Here is a 15533-nt window from a genome sequence, read left to right on the forward strand (position 1 = left end):
CAAAGTTGACAAACCATGCCACCATAGCATTAAAAAATAAGAATTCTCTAGGAATCCTGTACTGAAGGTTCCACTGTGTCCAGTGGGTGCTATGTCTGGAGAATGTGGTGAAAGTCCCCTTGCCCAATGATATAACCTGAAGTAAACTAACCACTCTCCAAGAATACAGTGCTTCTCAGTAATCAGTGCCTCTGTTCACCATGGTGTGTACCAAAATCACACCTGCAGCCGCATTCAGTATTGTGGGCCTGTAGCCTGTATATGTGCTTATCATTCTGTGCTCTAAGAAGTGCCTACTAATGTATGTCATATTGTGTCCATGTAAGGATTAGATCGATTGTCCTTATTGTGTACACTTAATTTAACAGACGTAGATGTGTATTATATTTTATCTTGCCTTTTGTAGTGGAAGATGCTTACTTGATTGTAACTCTTATAGTTTAAGCAGCTACTTTATTGTCCCTGTTGAATTATATGTTGGTACCTTTATGTGCCTAGCTTACTATATCACCTGTAACATGCCTGTTTTTTGGGTCTTGTAGTCTGTACATACTTGATTGTATCTTGAGCTCCTGGTAGTTCACAAATACATGACCTCTGTAGTTTCTTGATTTACCTTACTGTGTGCCCTGTGGTGGATACTCACCTTATTACTACCTCAGTAGCGCACACTTTGCTTGTGTTCTTCTGTAGTTTGTGATTACCATATTGTGCGCTGTTTGGAAGCAGTTTACAATATTTTACTCCCTATAGTGGGCACACAGATTATAGGGTTCTGTGTACTTGAAGCTTAATGTATTGTCTTCCCTGTGGTGGGTGTTTAGATTATTACCTCTTTAGCAGATGCTTGGTTACGGGTGATTACCTTACAGTTTCACCTGTACTCACCACAGGAAGCACTATACCTTATCATGTTCAAAGAGCTGTAGCAGGAATGTAGCAACAGTGGCAGTTATTCCAATGAAGAGGTTGATGACTATCAGAAACACGTAGGCCGTACTGGGGACTTCGAACCAGAAGGAGGCAGGATACATGATTGGGGTGATGGACCAACTGTAGAAGACAGACCAAGCATTAGATATTGGCACAAATACGCTCACATGCCTCAGTGACTCCTGCTTATTCTGCTACCACTGAGGTCCTCATGGAGAGGATAACACACTACCACTGAATAGGCCAAACCCTACTCTAGAATTCATACTGAAACCCCACATTAAAGCAAGCAGACTTTTGGCCATCAAGGTGACAATCAGCAGTAGGCTCTGATGGTCATGGTGTTGCTCTCAACATGGCCTAAATTCCGACACTCTAAGATGAATCTAACTGAGTATATTCACTTCTAGAGTGTGGCTTCTTGGAATACTAGGGACATTCAATTAGCTAAAATAATTATTTACCAGTGAAATAGTAGATGCTACCCTCTACACCCTATTGAAGGGAATTAATTTAAACATCTCCCAACTCAGTTCACTTTTATAGGTACCTCTTGCTCCAGCTTGAACATTCATCATGCAGAAGGATAACGGTTTTGTCCCTCATCAAAAATAAGACTTCTTTTACTAAGAGCTATATGTTATAGTTCTTCCTCGCTCCTCTGTCCCAACCACTGAAAGAATTAAAACACAGAGCAGATGATTAACATACCCATAGAGCAAGAAGAGGGACAGCACCGCTGGGAAGTTGGTGGGAGAAGTGTAGGCCGGCAGGTCGAAGACAAAGAGAATCAGAATGCAACAGGTTGCAGGCACCAGGTAATTCAACTGATGACCACAGTGGAACAGATCAGGGAGAGAAGGCAAAGAGGTCAAGTTACACAATGAAGCCCATTTCAGATAAGAATTTCTAATTTTTGAGTTACCGTTACACCTGTAAAAAAACCATAGAGAAGTTACATGTGTATATGTAGGACTCACTTTGCAGTGACTGCATGTGTATGTTTGTGAGAAATATATTTTCGAAATTTACTGTACTTACATATGCCGTGAATATACACTCAGGAGTAAGTTAGTGTGTATGAAACAACTGCAAACGCACATCTGAGCACATACTAGGTAAATATGAAAGATAACTGTGTAGCTGCTGCAAACAGTGTAGGAAACTGTACCAATTACTTCAGTTTTCGCTGGGGGTTGTAGAAGTAGGAGCGAGAGCCATGTTTCAGGGTGATATTTTGAACTGACAGGAAAAGAGCTTTACAAATTAAATGAAACCTTTACCGATACACTTGCATATTTAATTCGAAGTGAAAATACCCCATTGTACAGTTGAGAAAGAACATATTCTATCTTTGTTTGTATATGGAAACCCCAATAAAACAGTTTGGGGAAAAAAATAAAGCACAGGCTTAAATGTGTTTTCAATATAAATTTGACACTCATACACCTGTTTGCTGATTTATATAGGAAGGCTCTGATGTCTGGATTACAGTTGGGGCATTGAGAAATCTGGTTACCTTGACGTATGCAGCATTAACTCAAGCAATGAGCAGTATAGAAGTGACAGTCAAACTGAGCCACGTATACCCTTGGATCTCCAAATTCTCCTCAGATATGGTGGTGTGAGTAAATTAATATACTGGCTTTTATAAATCAGCATTATTAATGACCTGGCTAGACCCGGACTCATGTTAAAAGAAAATGGGAAGATGAGACTGGGTGTGACTTCCATGGAAAGTAATGGGAGTGTTGTCTTGGAACACACTCAAAGTCCCTAGAAACACAAAGTTTGATACAACCAATTTAACTACCTCCACACAATCTACCTGACGCCTCGCAGATTGGACAAGATAGCTGGAACAGAGGACAAAGGGTGTCCAAGATGTAACTTGGTGATGCACGATTTAAATGTATGGCATGGTCTTCCACGGTGCTTGACCAGTTTTGGATGTGAGTGCCTGGGGAGCTGGAGCATACGTTGAGCAAAACAAACTTTTTGCAGATGGAACTATGCTTGCTGGGCCTTTACCCTATGTCAAAGAGGGCCACAGCAAGTGCCACATTTCTTGATCTTGCACTAGTGATGTCTAAACGAGCCACGGCTATAAAATAGAGACTGCATGGAGGCCCGCCCCAGAGCAGATGGAAAAGAGACGTAGAACAATGGGTGACAGCAGAAGGGGTAATCTTGAAAATGAAAGAACAAAGAGGACTTTGTAAGAAACCAGCAGCAGAGAAACGGTGAGACATTTGAACAATGCTCTTATCGGCTAAAGATAATGAATGACAGACGATATTGAGAGTACGGAAGATGTGTTGGATAAACCAGGTGGAAGGATACCATAACAACAGATCTGGTTCTTGAATGAAGATCGCCTGGTATATCAACATATAGAGATACTTTACTTTTCAATATGTATATAGATACCTAACTTTAGGGGTTTGCACGGTTTTTGTTTATCAAATTGCATTGTAGTACATCAACAGGACGCTGGTGACTTCATGCTTTCTTCTCTCTTAGTCCTTGGTAGGAAAATGATCATTTTAAAAAATGACTTTACAATACGAAAGGATTGCGACTCACTAATATAACTAGGAAAAATATGCAAACAATAAAATGAATGTGGGCACTTTTGCTTCCAATAATATTAGGCAACTGAATATGACTTCTACGTTGTTGCCATTCTAAGTGAAAATAAGAAGAATTTAAAAACAAAAGGGAAGGCATTGTAAAAAAAAAAAAAAAAAAAAAAAACCTGACAGGCATAATGTGCACCCTTATTTGGTTGTCACCTACACCTGGCATTTATGAAATAGTGGTTTTATAAGCGCAACGGGATCCAGCTTCAGGCAAGTGCTTAAAAGAAGTGCACATCGCGTACACTTGGATTCACCAGAAATAAGCTTTATTGTACCTTACAATATAAAAAGAAAGGAAATAGCAGCATTGAGTTACACACAAACTGAGCCATGAAGTCCAATAGTCTCCAAAACTGTGCTGATGTAACTGGCTGCTTTGACATGCACAATGGAGTAGACCGCCGTGTTTAGCAACACAGAGTCTTATGCATAGGGTACTCTGCTCGCAAGGCTGTAAAGTGCCTGAAGTGCTTGATCACAAACTGGGAACTGGCTACGGTGATCCAACGTTCAGCTCTAGTGGTAGCAGTGAAAATTTAATTTGATTTACCGACCACCAGAGTAGATGCAAGAGGTGATGGACAATCAATGGTGAAATCTTAGCTGGCCTTTTCGTACACAGTTTTTTTATCAACCAATACCAGTTCTGTGTATCTCTGCAGACAATTTACGGTCTTTAGTCACCTCTTTCATGCACAATTGCATAAGACTGATGTATTTGCCAAATTTAGCCAGTTCCGTCTGCTCCGTAAGAGTGAACACCAATGTCGTGGCCTTGTTGCAGATTTGTTTGCCGTAGGCAAGAAAGAGTGGGTTTAGCAGTGTGTGGGGTGGGCATAAAAGTGCCTGGTAACAGCATAATAAACGATCCAAGGACTAATTCTTGCAGGCACAAAGTCTGCAATTGACAAGTTTGGTGAGTGTCTGCCACCTGGGGTTTACGTCTTCGGATCGCAGCCCCATTAGCCTTGCAAACATTATTTGTTTTAGGCAGCGTTTGACAAGTGTGCAGGGAAGATAAGGTTGGGATTTAAGGCAGTCCGGCTGGGCGTTGACGTACTATTGCCCCACAGCGTGTAGTAGTTTTGATTTACTGAGTTTATCCATATCACTTGCCTTTGGCAGTGCTTACGTTTGTTTTTTCAGCATAGCTTTAATAGTGGCACACGAAAGCTGCAGGGTGCCCAGTACTATCGAATCAATTTGGAGAATGGCAATTGATCTGTGGAGGTAAAGCGACCAGGGATTCCCTTTTAGCCTTATTAGGCAGCTCCAGAGGTATGATGGTAATCTAAAGACCATTTTATATGGCTTGAGTTGGTATTTGTCAATTATGTTAACTAATTGTCCCTGGTTGGCTTTTTGGCCATACTTAATCGTCGGTAGGAGGGTTGCTGCTAATATCAGTGTTATCGGGATGGTAGAAGGGCTTTCCAGTGAGTTTACACATTATGATTATTATTGATTCCGCCTTTCCAGCTGTGTCCATCAAGTTCTTTGTAGCGCCACCTTTTGATGTTATCCAAACACCCATGTAGTTATAGGCGTCAGCAGTTTCAATTTTTAATGGACCCAGACTACAGATGAAGTTTGATATTTTGGTCGGGTTGCAAAAGACTAGCACTTTAGTCTTAGAGCCGTTTGCCACCATTTTGTTGGCCAGGTTGTAACTGTGCAAGGCGCTGAGGGCTCTCTGTAGGCCTGTTCTGGGGGTGGTCCAGAAGGATGATGTCATCAGCGTATTGTAATATTGTGGCCTTGGTGCTTCCTATTTTAGGCGGGATAAGGTTAGCTTGTTTCAGTGCTGCGCCATATATGCAATCTGAGATTGAACAATAGGGGCGCAAGCACACCACCTTGCTTTAGGCAGTTATTTGTCTTGATTTTCCTGGTGACCGCTGTCGCTGTTAACTTGACCCTCACCCAAGTAGAAGTGTATAAGGATACAGTGGCGTGGAGCAGATAGTTCGGGATACCCCAACCTCTGAGCTTTCTCAATCAGCTGTTCCTGTCAACCAGATCAAAAGAGGCCGAATAGTCCACAAAACAGACAAACAGCAAAAGCTGCTTCTTGCTGTTTGCTTGATGGGTTAGGTAGAAAAGGGCCATAATGTTATCGAGTGTGGAAAAAGTTGCCCTGAAACCTGTTTGACTGAACGGGATTATATCATTTGCATCTGCCCAACGTTCCAAGTCTTTCAAGAGGACAGAAACATAAGCCTTGCCTTTAATATCCAAGAGGGCAAGGCGGCAGTTAGATGGATCCTTCCCATCGCCCTTCTTAAATATGGGGTTCAAGATGGAGCCCATACAGGTCTCAGGACTTGCATGGTCGATAGACAGGTTTGGTAAAGCAGAATAGTGTTGCAGACCACAGGTCTAAATCTTTTTGAAGATCTGGGCAGGTATGCCATTTGAGCCCGGTGCTCCTATTCTGATTTTCTTCAGCGTTTGAGACCATTTGCAGTTACCAGCACTCTCCAATTCTGGATTTATGGACAGACACTCAAAGCATCTAAATCGTGGTTGGTTACAGTTTTGCCTGTGTATAGGTTTTGAACATACAGGGACCACTGAAGTTCAGTGATGACATTAATTCTGGCCATTGCTGGGCTGATTTTGTTCTTAAGATACCTCCATAGGTAATCTTGCCTTTGTTTACTCATCAGTGTGTATACTTGCATCAATTCTGTTTGTCTGTTCGCATTTTGCTGCCCGGACCATCTGTTTACGCTGTTTGTTTAAGATCTGCAATTTTGTTTTTAGTTCAGCTTTAATTGTTTTTTTGCGTACTTTTTGACAGGGTTTTTGGAGTCTATGAATCTTCAATTTACTAGTGGTGATGTGTGACTTTTTGTTGTTGTTTGCTGGGAGTTGGTAAATACTCTTTGGTATGTGCTTGATGTATTCCGTTAAGGATTTAATCCCAGTTGGCCAGTATGAGTTTACCGCTTATGGCCTTGATGTGCGGGCCTATAAAGGATTCCCATAATCTGAGTTTCCCCAGATTCATTGGTTCCCATTTTATCCTTCTGAATAAATGCCGGCTTTCCTTGCCAGTTGAATCTGCTACTGTCCTAAGATTTTTGTGTCTGTTGGAGCTAAATTCTAGGGAAGTAACAAGTGAGGGATAGGCACTGTCGGGATAAGTCAGGATCTCAAACCTCACTAAAGCATCAAGGATTTATGTAGTAGTAAACACAGTCCAAAGTGCTTATTCCCTTAAATGAGTTCTGAAATCTTGGTGCCGAAGGCGTGCTTTCCATTATATGCTGGATCAATTTAGACTATGGTTACTAAAAAGAGTTGTAAGTGGACTAGTGCCATGGCTTGCTAAAACCTGATTTGACCAGTCTGTTCCCAGGTGTCGCTGATTGAAATTGCCACATATGATGATTTCCAGAGTTGTGTTTTTAAAGAGCACGGATTAAAGAGAATCACGAAGTTGGATCAGTCAGCCTATGCGCCCTGCTCCGAAACACTTAAAGTATTCATTGACAAGCAGAATCTTCAAGTGCTGGTTGTTTATACACAGGCCTTCTAGGATGGCCAAGTGGATAGTTTCGTCTTGTGGTTTAAGTGTTTTGCGTTTCAAATCCAGACTCAGGCTTACATAAATAGAGAGGCCACTTGAGGGCCTCCCAAATATATTGGTTTGTGTAGCTGGTTAGTGTAATTCATGAAATCCATGCATTATGATGAGGTTAATTGCCCTTGTTTCCTGGAAACAAAGGAGATCGGCTGTCTGGATAAATGACGTTGCAATTAGGGATCTGAGTAGCTTTGCTAGCCCTCCTACATTCCATGATATGAGGTTTATGTTTGGTTTCCTTTTGGGATTTGCCTGGCGTGGAGAGCTACTTGAGCATGGAATAGTTTGAGTTACTCCGGAGTGTAGTTAATAGCCAACTCCAGTCATATCCTTGTTTTGTTCTGTCAGTGTGCTATAAAGCTATACTCCTTGTTAAACCAGTTTGATTGTAGTAGGAGCGGGATATTCACACCTTATTAGAAGACTAGTTAACTTGGCAGTTTCCTGCCCCTCTGATGATGTTGTCCACGAGGCCTTGTCTGCTCTTGTGGTGCCTTCAGCGGGTGAGGGTATTCGTGGGGGCAATGGTTATGTAATCTGTATCCCCCACTCCTAAAAAAAAGTCTATTTACTAAACAGGATATATGCCACTAATTTAGGGGATTTGTGTGTTAACACCGTTGACTCTGTCCCACTCACACAATTAGCTAGTGTTTTAAATTCATCTCCGAGGATGTCTTCTGTGGTTATATTTGATAGATTGTGGGCAATTTTGTACAACCTCAGCAAGGTAGATATATTTAAAAAGACGTGTGGGCCCTCAAAGGGTTAGTGCGGGGTGAGATCAGTATAGCTGGTGTTTGTTTGCATCTAGGCTCGGTATGGATACAGTTACTGCTAACATGACTGATAATGTGGTTGTGCCAAGGTTTTTCTTCCAAGATCAGATTAGCGCTGATGTGAGAGTTTACCAAGTTAGCTGGCTTCTGAGTTTTCTGCGGAACTATTGGAATCTGTGGCTGAGTTTTAAAGTCTGGCTGGTTGAGTGGCCCTAAACTGAGCTTACAACACAATGGAGACCTCTGATGGCTCTTGGTGTTCAAGCAATTTTACTGGGTGATCTAGTACTGGAGGATACACTGTGCTGGTTGTTAGGTGTTTATTTGGTTCCTGCGCACCTTCTACCTTTTTTGGGACCGTGTTTCCAGTGAAGCTATGGTACAGGGTAACCAAGTTGTCACATGCTGGGTTTGCCAGAGTTTGGAGCACATGATTTTGTAAGACTTGTTGACAGTGTTTTACGACTTTATTTTTAGCATTTTTCAATATTTTCCTTGATCTTTTTGAGAGTAGTCTTGTCCATTTATTATCCAACTGTCTTGCAATCCTTGAGTTCCACATGGAGATTGACTACCATTTGTTGCAGTTTCGAGGTAATTGGAATCAGTTAGAAGCCTTCACTAGTTGCATGAACATCCAAGACAGGTTTAGTTGGTGTGGACCTACACACGGTCAAGCAAGCCAGGGTGCAATCTGATAGCTGGTTCACCTTGTGCTGGTGGTAAACTGTGGCTGGCTAGACCAGGCATAATTGAGGAAGTGATCAGCACTGGTTGTGGAGTTTGAGGTCTTGGTTTAACTGTCCGTTGGACGACCTGTTTCTAATTCAATACCATGGTGGATAAAACCACTGGCAGAGTGCCCAATTTCTCTACAATTGGGTGACAGAAACAAATAATTTTACCCTTCCCACTGAAATTGGCACGTTGTTCACCTAGAGCCAGAGCGTCTAATATACATCCAGCTTGGTTATTGATGATGCTAAAGTGTTGATCAGATCCAACTGGATCACCAGTTTGTCTGGCTGCCATGTCAGAGCATTTGTCATAGCAGTCAAGGTAGAATTAATTGAGGGCAGTAGACTGCCTTGCGTAACATTAGGCAAGAAGGTGAGTTGATCTATTTTCTTGTAACTACTTTGAGGCTTTGTATGCCTGAGATTCAGCACAGTTGTTGACCAATCATTTTGAAGCATTGTGACTGTAGTACTCACTCCATAGTTAGACCTTAAGATAGCAGCACTTTGTTTGGTGCCACTACCTAAATAATTACGATTACTAAAGGGCTCCGGCCACTCTGACAAACTCCTCTCCAGGCCCAAACTTCCTTCTATGATGCTCTGTGGCTAGACATGAGCCCTACTAAGCCAGAGCTTTCCTCCATGTGGGGAGGGGAGCAGCAGAGAACGCATGCAACTGGGTGGATACGGGGAGATTTAAATTTCTGCTGGTGCGAAAAGTGGTTGTGAAACTGGGTCCCCCTTCGAGATGGGTGGAGGTCGGGCCACTGCAGTTGTTCTCGGGTTCGGTTCCAGTGATGCACTTAAAATGTTTTCAGATGACAGTTCAGTTATTGAATTTTCCCCTCTCGGAAAAGGGCAGGAGGGGTTGCATCTGTGTGGTGAGGCTTGGGTGGACATTGAGGGACTCAGTGGACTCTTTTGCTGCCATGGCTACTGCCGACTGAGAATCGGAGAGTGAGACTTGAGAACGTCTGTCCTTTCAAAGAAAATACTCAATTGGCTTTCCTGTGCTTTTATAGTTGATCTTTCTGGCAGGAGGTGGCTTAAGGCTTACGGACATGCATATGCCCTGTGAGTTATTTGCCGCTTTGCTAAGGAGCTGGCTGTCACTGGTTTTACTGGCTTTACGTGATGGGGTTCCTGCATTCAGGCTGGATGCGTGCTTGTTGGTGTTTAAGCTGCCCCCGTTTTGAAAACCTCTTGGGGTGGAATGTCCACTCAGAGTGGCTGGTGCCAATGCAGCAAAGGCTGATGCTAAGGCCGCATCAGCTTGTGGTTTGTCCAGTGTTATACCCCTCTTTTTTGGAGGAAGAGTCTATTTGACAATTTCCAGCCATATAGAAATGGTTTGTTTCCTCTGAGTTAGTCGTTCCTTATATTGGGTCGCTGTGGTGCTGATGACATCTGCTGATGCCCCTTGTGGCCCACCCCACCCGAGATCCGGGCTTAAACTTTGAAAAGGTCTGAAAGAACATGCTACAGTCTAGTGAATGGTACGGGCTGTTCGGCTCGTTAGGTATTGATTTAAGGTACTGGCACTAACAGCTGCTGTGCCTGCTGGTATTGGTGCAGATATAACAGAGGCTGTTATGATTGCAGTGATAGAGTTTTTGGGCATCACAGGAGGAGAAAGGCACCAGGCATAGGGGAAGCGGGCAGGGAGCACACAGGGAGACAAACCGTACTGGAGTATTGCCAGGCCGCCTACGCATCACTCTGGCGCAACCATAGGATATCGACTTATACCGCAACCTCACTCTCCTCCGGGCAGTCTAGTGTCCCTCAGATACGTGTTGCTTCCTTGTGACCTCCCCTCAGCTTATTAACGTTCCTGAGGCTTCCACAGTCTTGTGCGCCGTTGTGTGGGCTTATATAGGCTGAAATTAAAGCTGTAATATCGTAGTCTATAACCAGCTCATTGGGATGGGAGCCGTTGGAAGTTGAAAAAGTCAGATAAAGCAGTCTGTCTGCAGTAGCTGCTAGGGGTTGTAGCGGGGGTGTGGCCAGCACGCGATGATCTAGGATGGCCACTGCATGATATTAAGTGAACTGAGGTGGGCTGGGGAGCGGAAGGGCTGGCACGCTGATGTAGCAGTGCAACAATGTAGGGACATAGGTGTAGCGGATGTTCGGTATTGGACCGAAGCAAGCAGGTGGCCCCTTCCCTCCAACAATGTGGGGCGAAGCCAGTGATGCTCCCGCTGCTGGTACCGATACCACTACCGGTATCTGGATCCTCTCGGTGCGCAATGTTCTCAGAGCACTTGTCTCCTCACTCCGAGTCCTTGCTCGCTGTGCGGCAACGGTGAATCTGACATCAGCCACCCATACATTTTGAGTCTTTTCACATCTTGGCTTCCAAGACAAGAAAGTGTTGATTAGCTTGGTCAGTCCAAAATATTTACTTGCTTGTTACAACTGAAAGTCGTCTTTTTCTTTTCTCACGTTTTCAGTCTCAAGACTGGATTGTACAATGTGATTCCCACAGCAGAACTGTAGGCATAATCTATAAGTGACGCATCTTGTCTTTACTTGTTGAGCACACAATTTCTAAGAGAACCCATGGCTGGCTGACGCTGATTTCACAGATTAATTTTTTTTGTCTTTTGATGAGCAGACCTTTCAGACTAAGGCTGGCACATGAGGGACTAAAGCTGGCACATGAGGGACTAAGGCTGGCACATGAGAAGATTTCTTTGACACATAGAAGCAATTTATTTTCCTTGATTGTTATCTAGTTGTTAGACTGCTTGGTCTACTCAAGAGACATCACTAAATCCAGTTCCAAGATTCAGAAGAAGGCATGTTCAGAGAAGGTCAGACAGAAGCTCACCTATTCTATTCATTGTGAATTATTAGGCAAGGCGTAGCCCGCTATTGGAGAATCCCATTCTGGGCGCTCATATAGCTCGGTGAGATAATCAAAGAAATACCTATTTTACAAAAGTCAGACTAAGGTGCAGTTTGACTACAATCTCTACTTTGGTTACTCAATGGGGCTCTTAGGCTGACAAAAGTGGCCTATGGTTAGTTAAGGAAAAGCCTGCAGTGAATTATTTGATTGGACACGTGTGATTCCAGGCCAAGACCGATGAGGCATCGAGCTGCCATGCAGAAAGATAAATGTCCAATGATCTGCCCTTTGTGGATGACTGAAGACATCCTGAGCTTGAAATGCATGGGGCAGTCACTTAATTCATGCAGTCACAGAACTCTTATGTTATAGATGATGTTCACTATGACCTTGGAGGGTCAACAATAATCTGTGTCAATGATTCAGCATAAAGACACCTGGGACCTTAACACACCTGTAAGAAGTCCCACAACCTGAAAAATCGGGAACAATTGCCATGTTCTCACATGCAGACAGAATGGCACCAACTACCCTTTCATGCAACAAGAAGGGCACCCACTGACAAAATATACATGCAGGAGGCAGCTTGTAACTATCTCACATCCTCCAGAGAGCACATATTATCCCTGCACACCAGCATGACAGCTTCCACAGTAAGTACAGTCCTGTAGGAGTGCAGATGCAGCTCACATAGGCCTGCCAAGTAGCACCAAAAGTCTATGCAGAGCTTAAGAATACACACAATCAGCATACACCTACAGAAGACACAGAACACATACAGGCAAGGAGCATGCATGACCTACACAGACCCGCAGGACACACACAGCCGTTGCGAGCCTGCAGAACGTCCATTAGCCTCACACACTGGAGGGAGGTAGCAAACTTACAGAACATGAAGGGTACACAAACGACCTTTGCCTGCAGTAGAGTCCATCATTGACTGCAAGTATTGCAGGAGAAAGGGTAGATTATCACTAGAGAGAAAAAGTCATTTGTAGCTAGGCACAAGCTACGATCTGTTACTGGAAGGATGCACAGCGAAATGTGGATGCTATGAGAAATAATGTTGTGCAGAACCAAGCCAGTTCCAGCAGAAACATTAGGGTGCCCATTGGCTATTATAGATTTGCTGCACACAACAAATTTTAGCTACATTGTGCCAGATGCAGCAACAAAGGTCACTGCAGAGGAATGGGTGTGGTTATACTGGGGACAAGCAAAACACACAGGCAAGTCACTATTCAGACCTTGCGAGCACAAACATGTTAATGGTATGGTTACTTAAGAAATAAGATGCCCTTAGCGTACCATGTTGCTCACAGTGAACATAAGCAGGAATCAAATACTACTGATGCACTTACACAGCACTTAACAGGGATGGACGAATAGTGAAAGAGTAGCTCCATGTGAATGTTATACATAATACTAAGTATATGTATTGAGCACAGAATTGCTTAGCAATTGGGCACATGATCAAAACAGTATAAGTTCTAACTTTTGCTTTCTTTTGTCCAATACTATCGCCCCATCTCAGAATATATGCTGGAACGCTCCCTCAAAGCTACAACTAAAATAGATGATGTATTTGATGTCCAGTGGCACTCATATACCTGAATGTGAGCAGAATGTTGACCAAGCCTTCTGATCAACTAATGGTGATCAACTAGGCCCAAAAGATGTACTTTAAACATCTGTTCATCACTACTTTAGGAAGGCAAATCATTTAGAAGCCATACTGCATTGGATGTTACTCCCAGAGCTTATTTGTGTGGTGCTTGTTCAAGAAGGAACTTGTTATCTTGTGCCACTGAAAATCTATAAGACTCCTGAACATCAGCCCCAATCCAGAAATTGTCTTTCCCCTTGTGATACAGAATCAGGGCTAAATGTATGTTGTCAAATTTATCCTATGAAGTGAGCATTCGATTGGGAACTGTTTTGCACTCACCATATCCCAAATATAATTAGCCAACCAATAGATGACTGGGTTACAGCCGCTGACAAACTGCAGGTGCTTGGCCTTGGTAGACTTCTCAGCAACCAGAAATACCACAAAGCTTGCTGGCACGAAGGACATCGCTACGATGATGAAGATGGCGATCACCACATCTGTGCCTTGCAACCTGAAGGAGAGACCATGACAAGGAGTCATACTGTACCTTCATGGAATTTACTTCCACTGCACAGGCACAGAAGCTTAAAACCCCTTCCTCATCTATCCCCAAGTTCTTGCAAAGGGTAACCAATGAGTGAGTGAGCATGAAATTGAGCATCACATAGAGATCAAAGGCCGAACGGAGCATGCATGACAACAGGAAGGAAGGTTTACAACCTCCCTAGACTCCACCCCATTCTTCAGTCTTAAAAGAATCCAACTTGAAAGGCTGAGTATGGAATTTGATTTCTCTCTCAGTCCACCGTCCCACCAGAGAGGCAACAAACTTAAAAGGGGCTCTCAGTGCCTCACTAATAACACTGGATATGTAAAGCGCGTGCTCACTTCTCCTCAGCCCTATGTTGCTCATTTTATCGATAACAGAAGGCTGACCACATGATCATCGAATTCTCTCTACATCATGGCAGCATGAACTAAACTAGGATGTAATTCAGCTAAAACAAGAAACACAGACGTTAATCAGTACCGAAAGGATAAAATGCAGGGCTAAGAAGTAGACAGACACCAAAGGTCCATCTACTGTAGCCTGCTAACCATCTGTCAGCCGAAAGATAAGGATTTTGGGACAGTCTCTACATTATAGTACCTTACACTAGAATTCCTTACCACCTCCGTTAGCTTTCAGTGTAAACATCGTAAGATCAAAAGATGACCAAGCCCGCACCTATTACTCCTTGGTCACTTCCAACTATTGCTCCTTGGTCACTTCCAACTTCTGCCTTGGATGTCTCCACCTATTTTTTTTACAAACCATATCAGTGAAATATTTATTCCTATCATACATTCCAGTTTATGTAGTGGAGAAAACTCTGCATTGAAGTATGCAGGGAGGAGGTATTAAGGTGGATAGGTGTGAATGTTTCATTTCGACTTTATATATATATATATATATATATATATATATATATATATATATATATATATATAATTTTTTTACAACATTTTTGTTGATATTCAAACTGTTTACATTATTTAGGGAACAATCTATCAAGTAAAAATATAACCACGCTTTGTTGTTGCATTACTTCTAGAGCTTACGATTAATACAGTACTTTCCAAAGAACAGTACTTGTATTACTTTACATTTTTCATATGCTTCATATATATAGCACTCTTCTTGCTTCATCACGATATTTCTGGTATGAAAGCTAATTCCTTAATCCCAACTTTTTCCTGTATGGGAAAGTATGTTAACGCCCAGAGTCTATAGTGGTCAGTGTTTGGTGGATTTCACAATCAATTCGTCATGTATACCCCCATATTCAAACCCTCTGCAGCCTTGTCATCCATCCTAGCCACTCTCAAATGGGACTTCTCCGACAAAGTACTTTCCATCACATTTCCCATGCTTCTTTGATAAGGCCATGTTAGTGGTGCCAGTGAATAGCTATCCAGTGTTGCGCCAACACTGTTCCCAGGACTGCAAACTGATGTTGGCTCTTACCTTTCTTAGGTATCGGGACAATGCCCAGTAAGCTTTGCTTGCTTGATACCTCTAAGTCAATGCCCCTTGTTGGGTGCATCCTCTTTATCACTCTCTACCAATTACCCACTTTTAAACCACCAAACTAGGTCATGCATATAAAAAAGGCTTCAGAGATCTTAGGCAGGGAGAGGATTTGGGGATATATTTTGTTAAGTTTTAATGGGGTTAAGTACCTGCAAAGTATGATGTTGAAGTGCAGAAATTTAAACCTTGCATTACTTGAAATCCCCGTCCGTAAGCAGTTCCTGGATGTCTTCCTCTTATTGTTACCTAGCCATCAAAGGTCTTGTTTTCCCGTTGGCTTCCAGTTTATAGTTGTGATGCCAAC

General features: G+C 42.8%; 1 protein-coding gene across 3 annotated transcripts in view; it reads right to left on the reverse strand.

Moving 5' to 3' along the window:
* The window catches only part of ABCA2 (ATP binding cassette subfamily A member 2), a 499989-nt gene that overhangs the window by 95346 nt on the left and 389110 nt on the right, over positions 1 to 15533 (reverse strand). For all 3 annotated transcript variants that reach the window (XM_069241449.1, XM_069241450.1, XM_069241448.1), the window contains exons 35-37: positions 13492 to 13666; positions 1645 to 1760; positions 906 to 1053 (exon numbers count right to left, since the gene is read on the reverse strand). In XM_069241449.1, coding sequence (XP_069097550.1) covers positions 906 to 1053; positions 1645 to 1760; positions 13492 to 13666 — 439 coding nt within the window. The remainder of the gene's footprint in view (positions 1 to 905; positions 1054 to 1644; positions 1761 to 13491; positions 13667 to 15533) is intronic.

This window comes from Pleurodeles waltl, chromosome 6 (assembly GCF_031143425.1).
Source record: "Pleurodeles waltl isolate 20211129_DDA chromosome 6, aPleWal1.hap1.20221129, whole genome shotgun sequence".
Classification (NCBI taxonomy): domain Eukaryota; kingdom Metazoa; phylum Chordata; class Amphibia; order Caudata; family Salamandridae; genus Pleurodeles; species Pleurodeles waltl.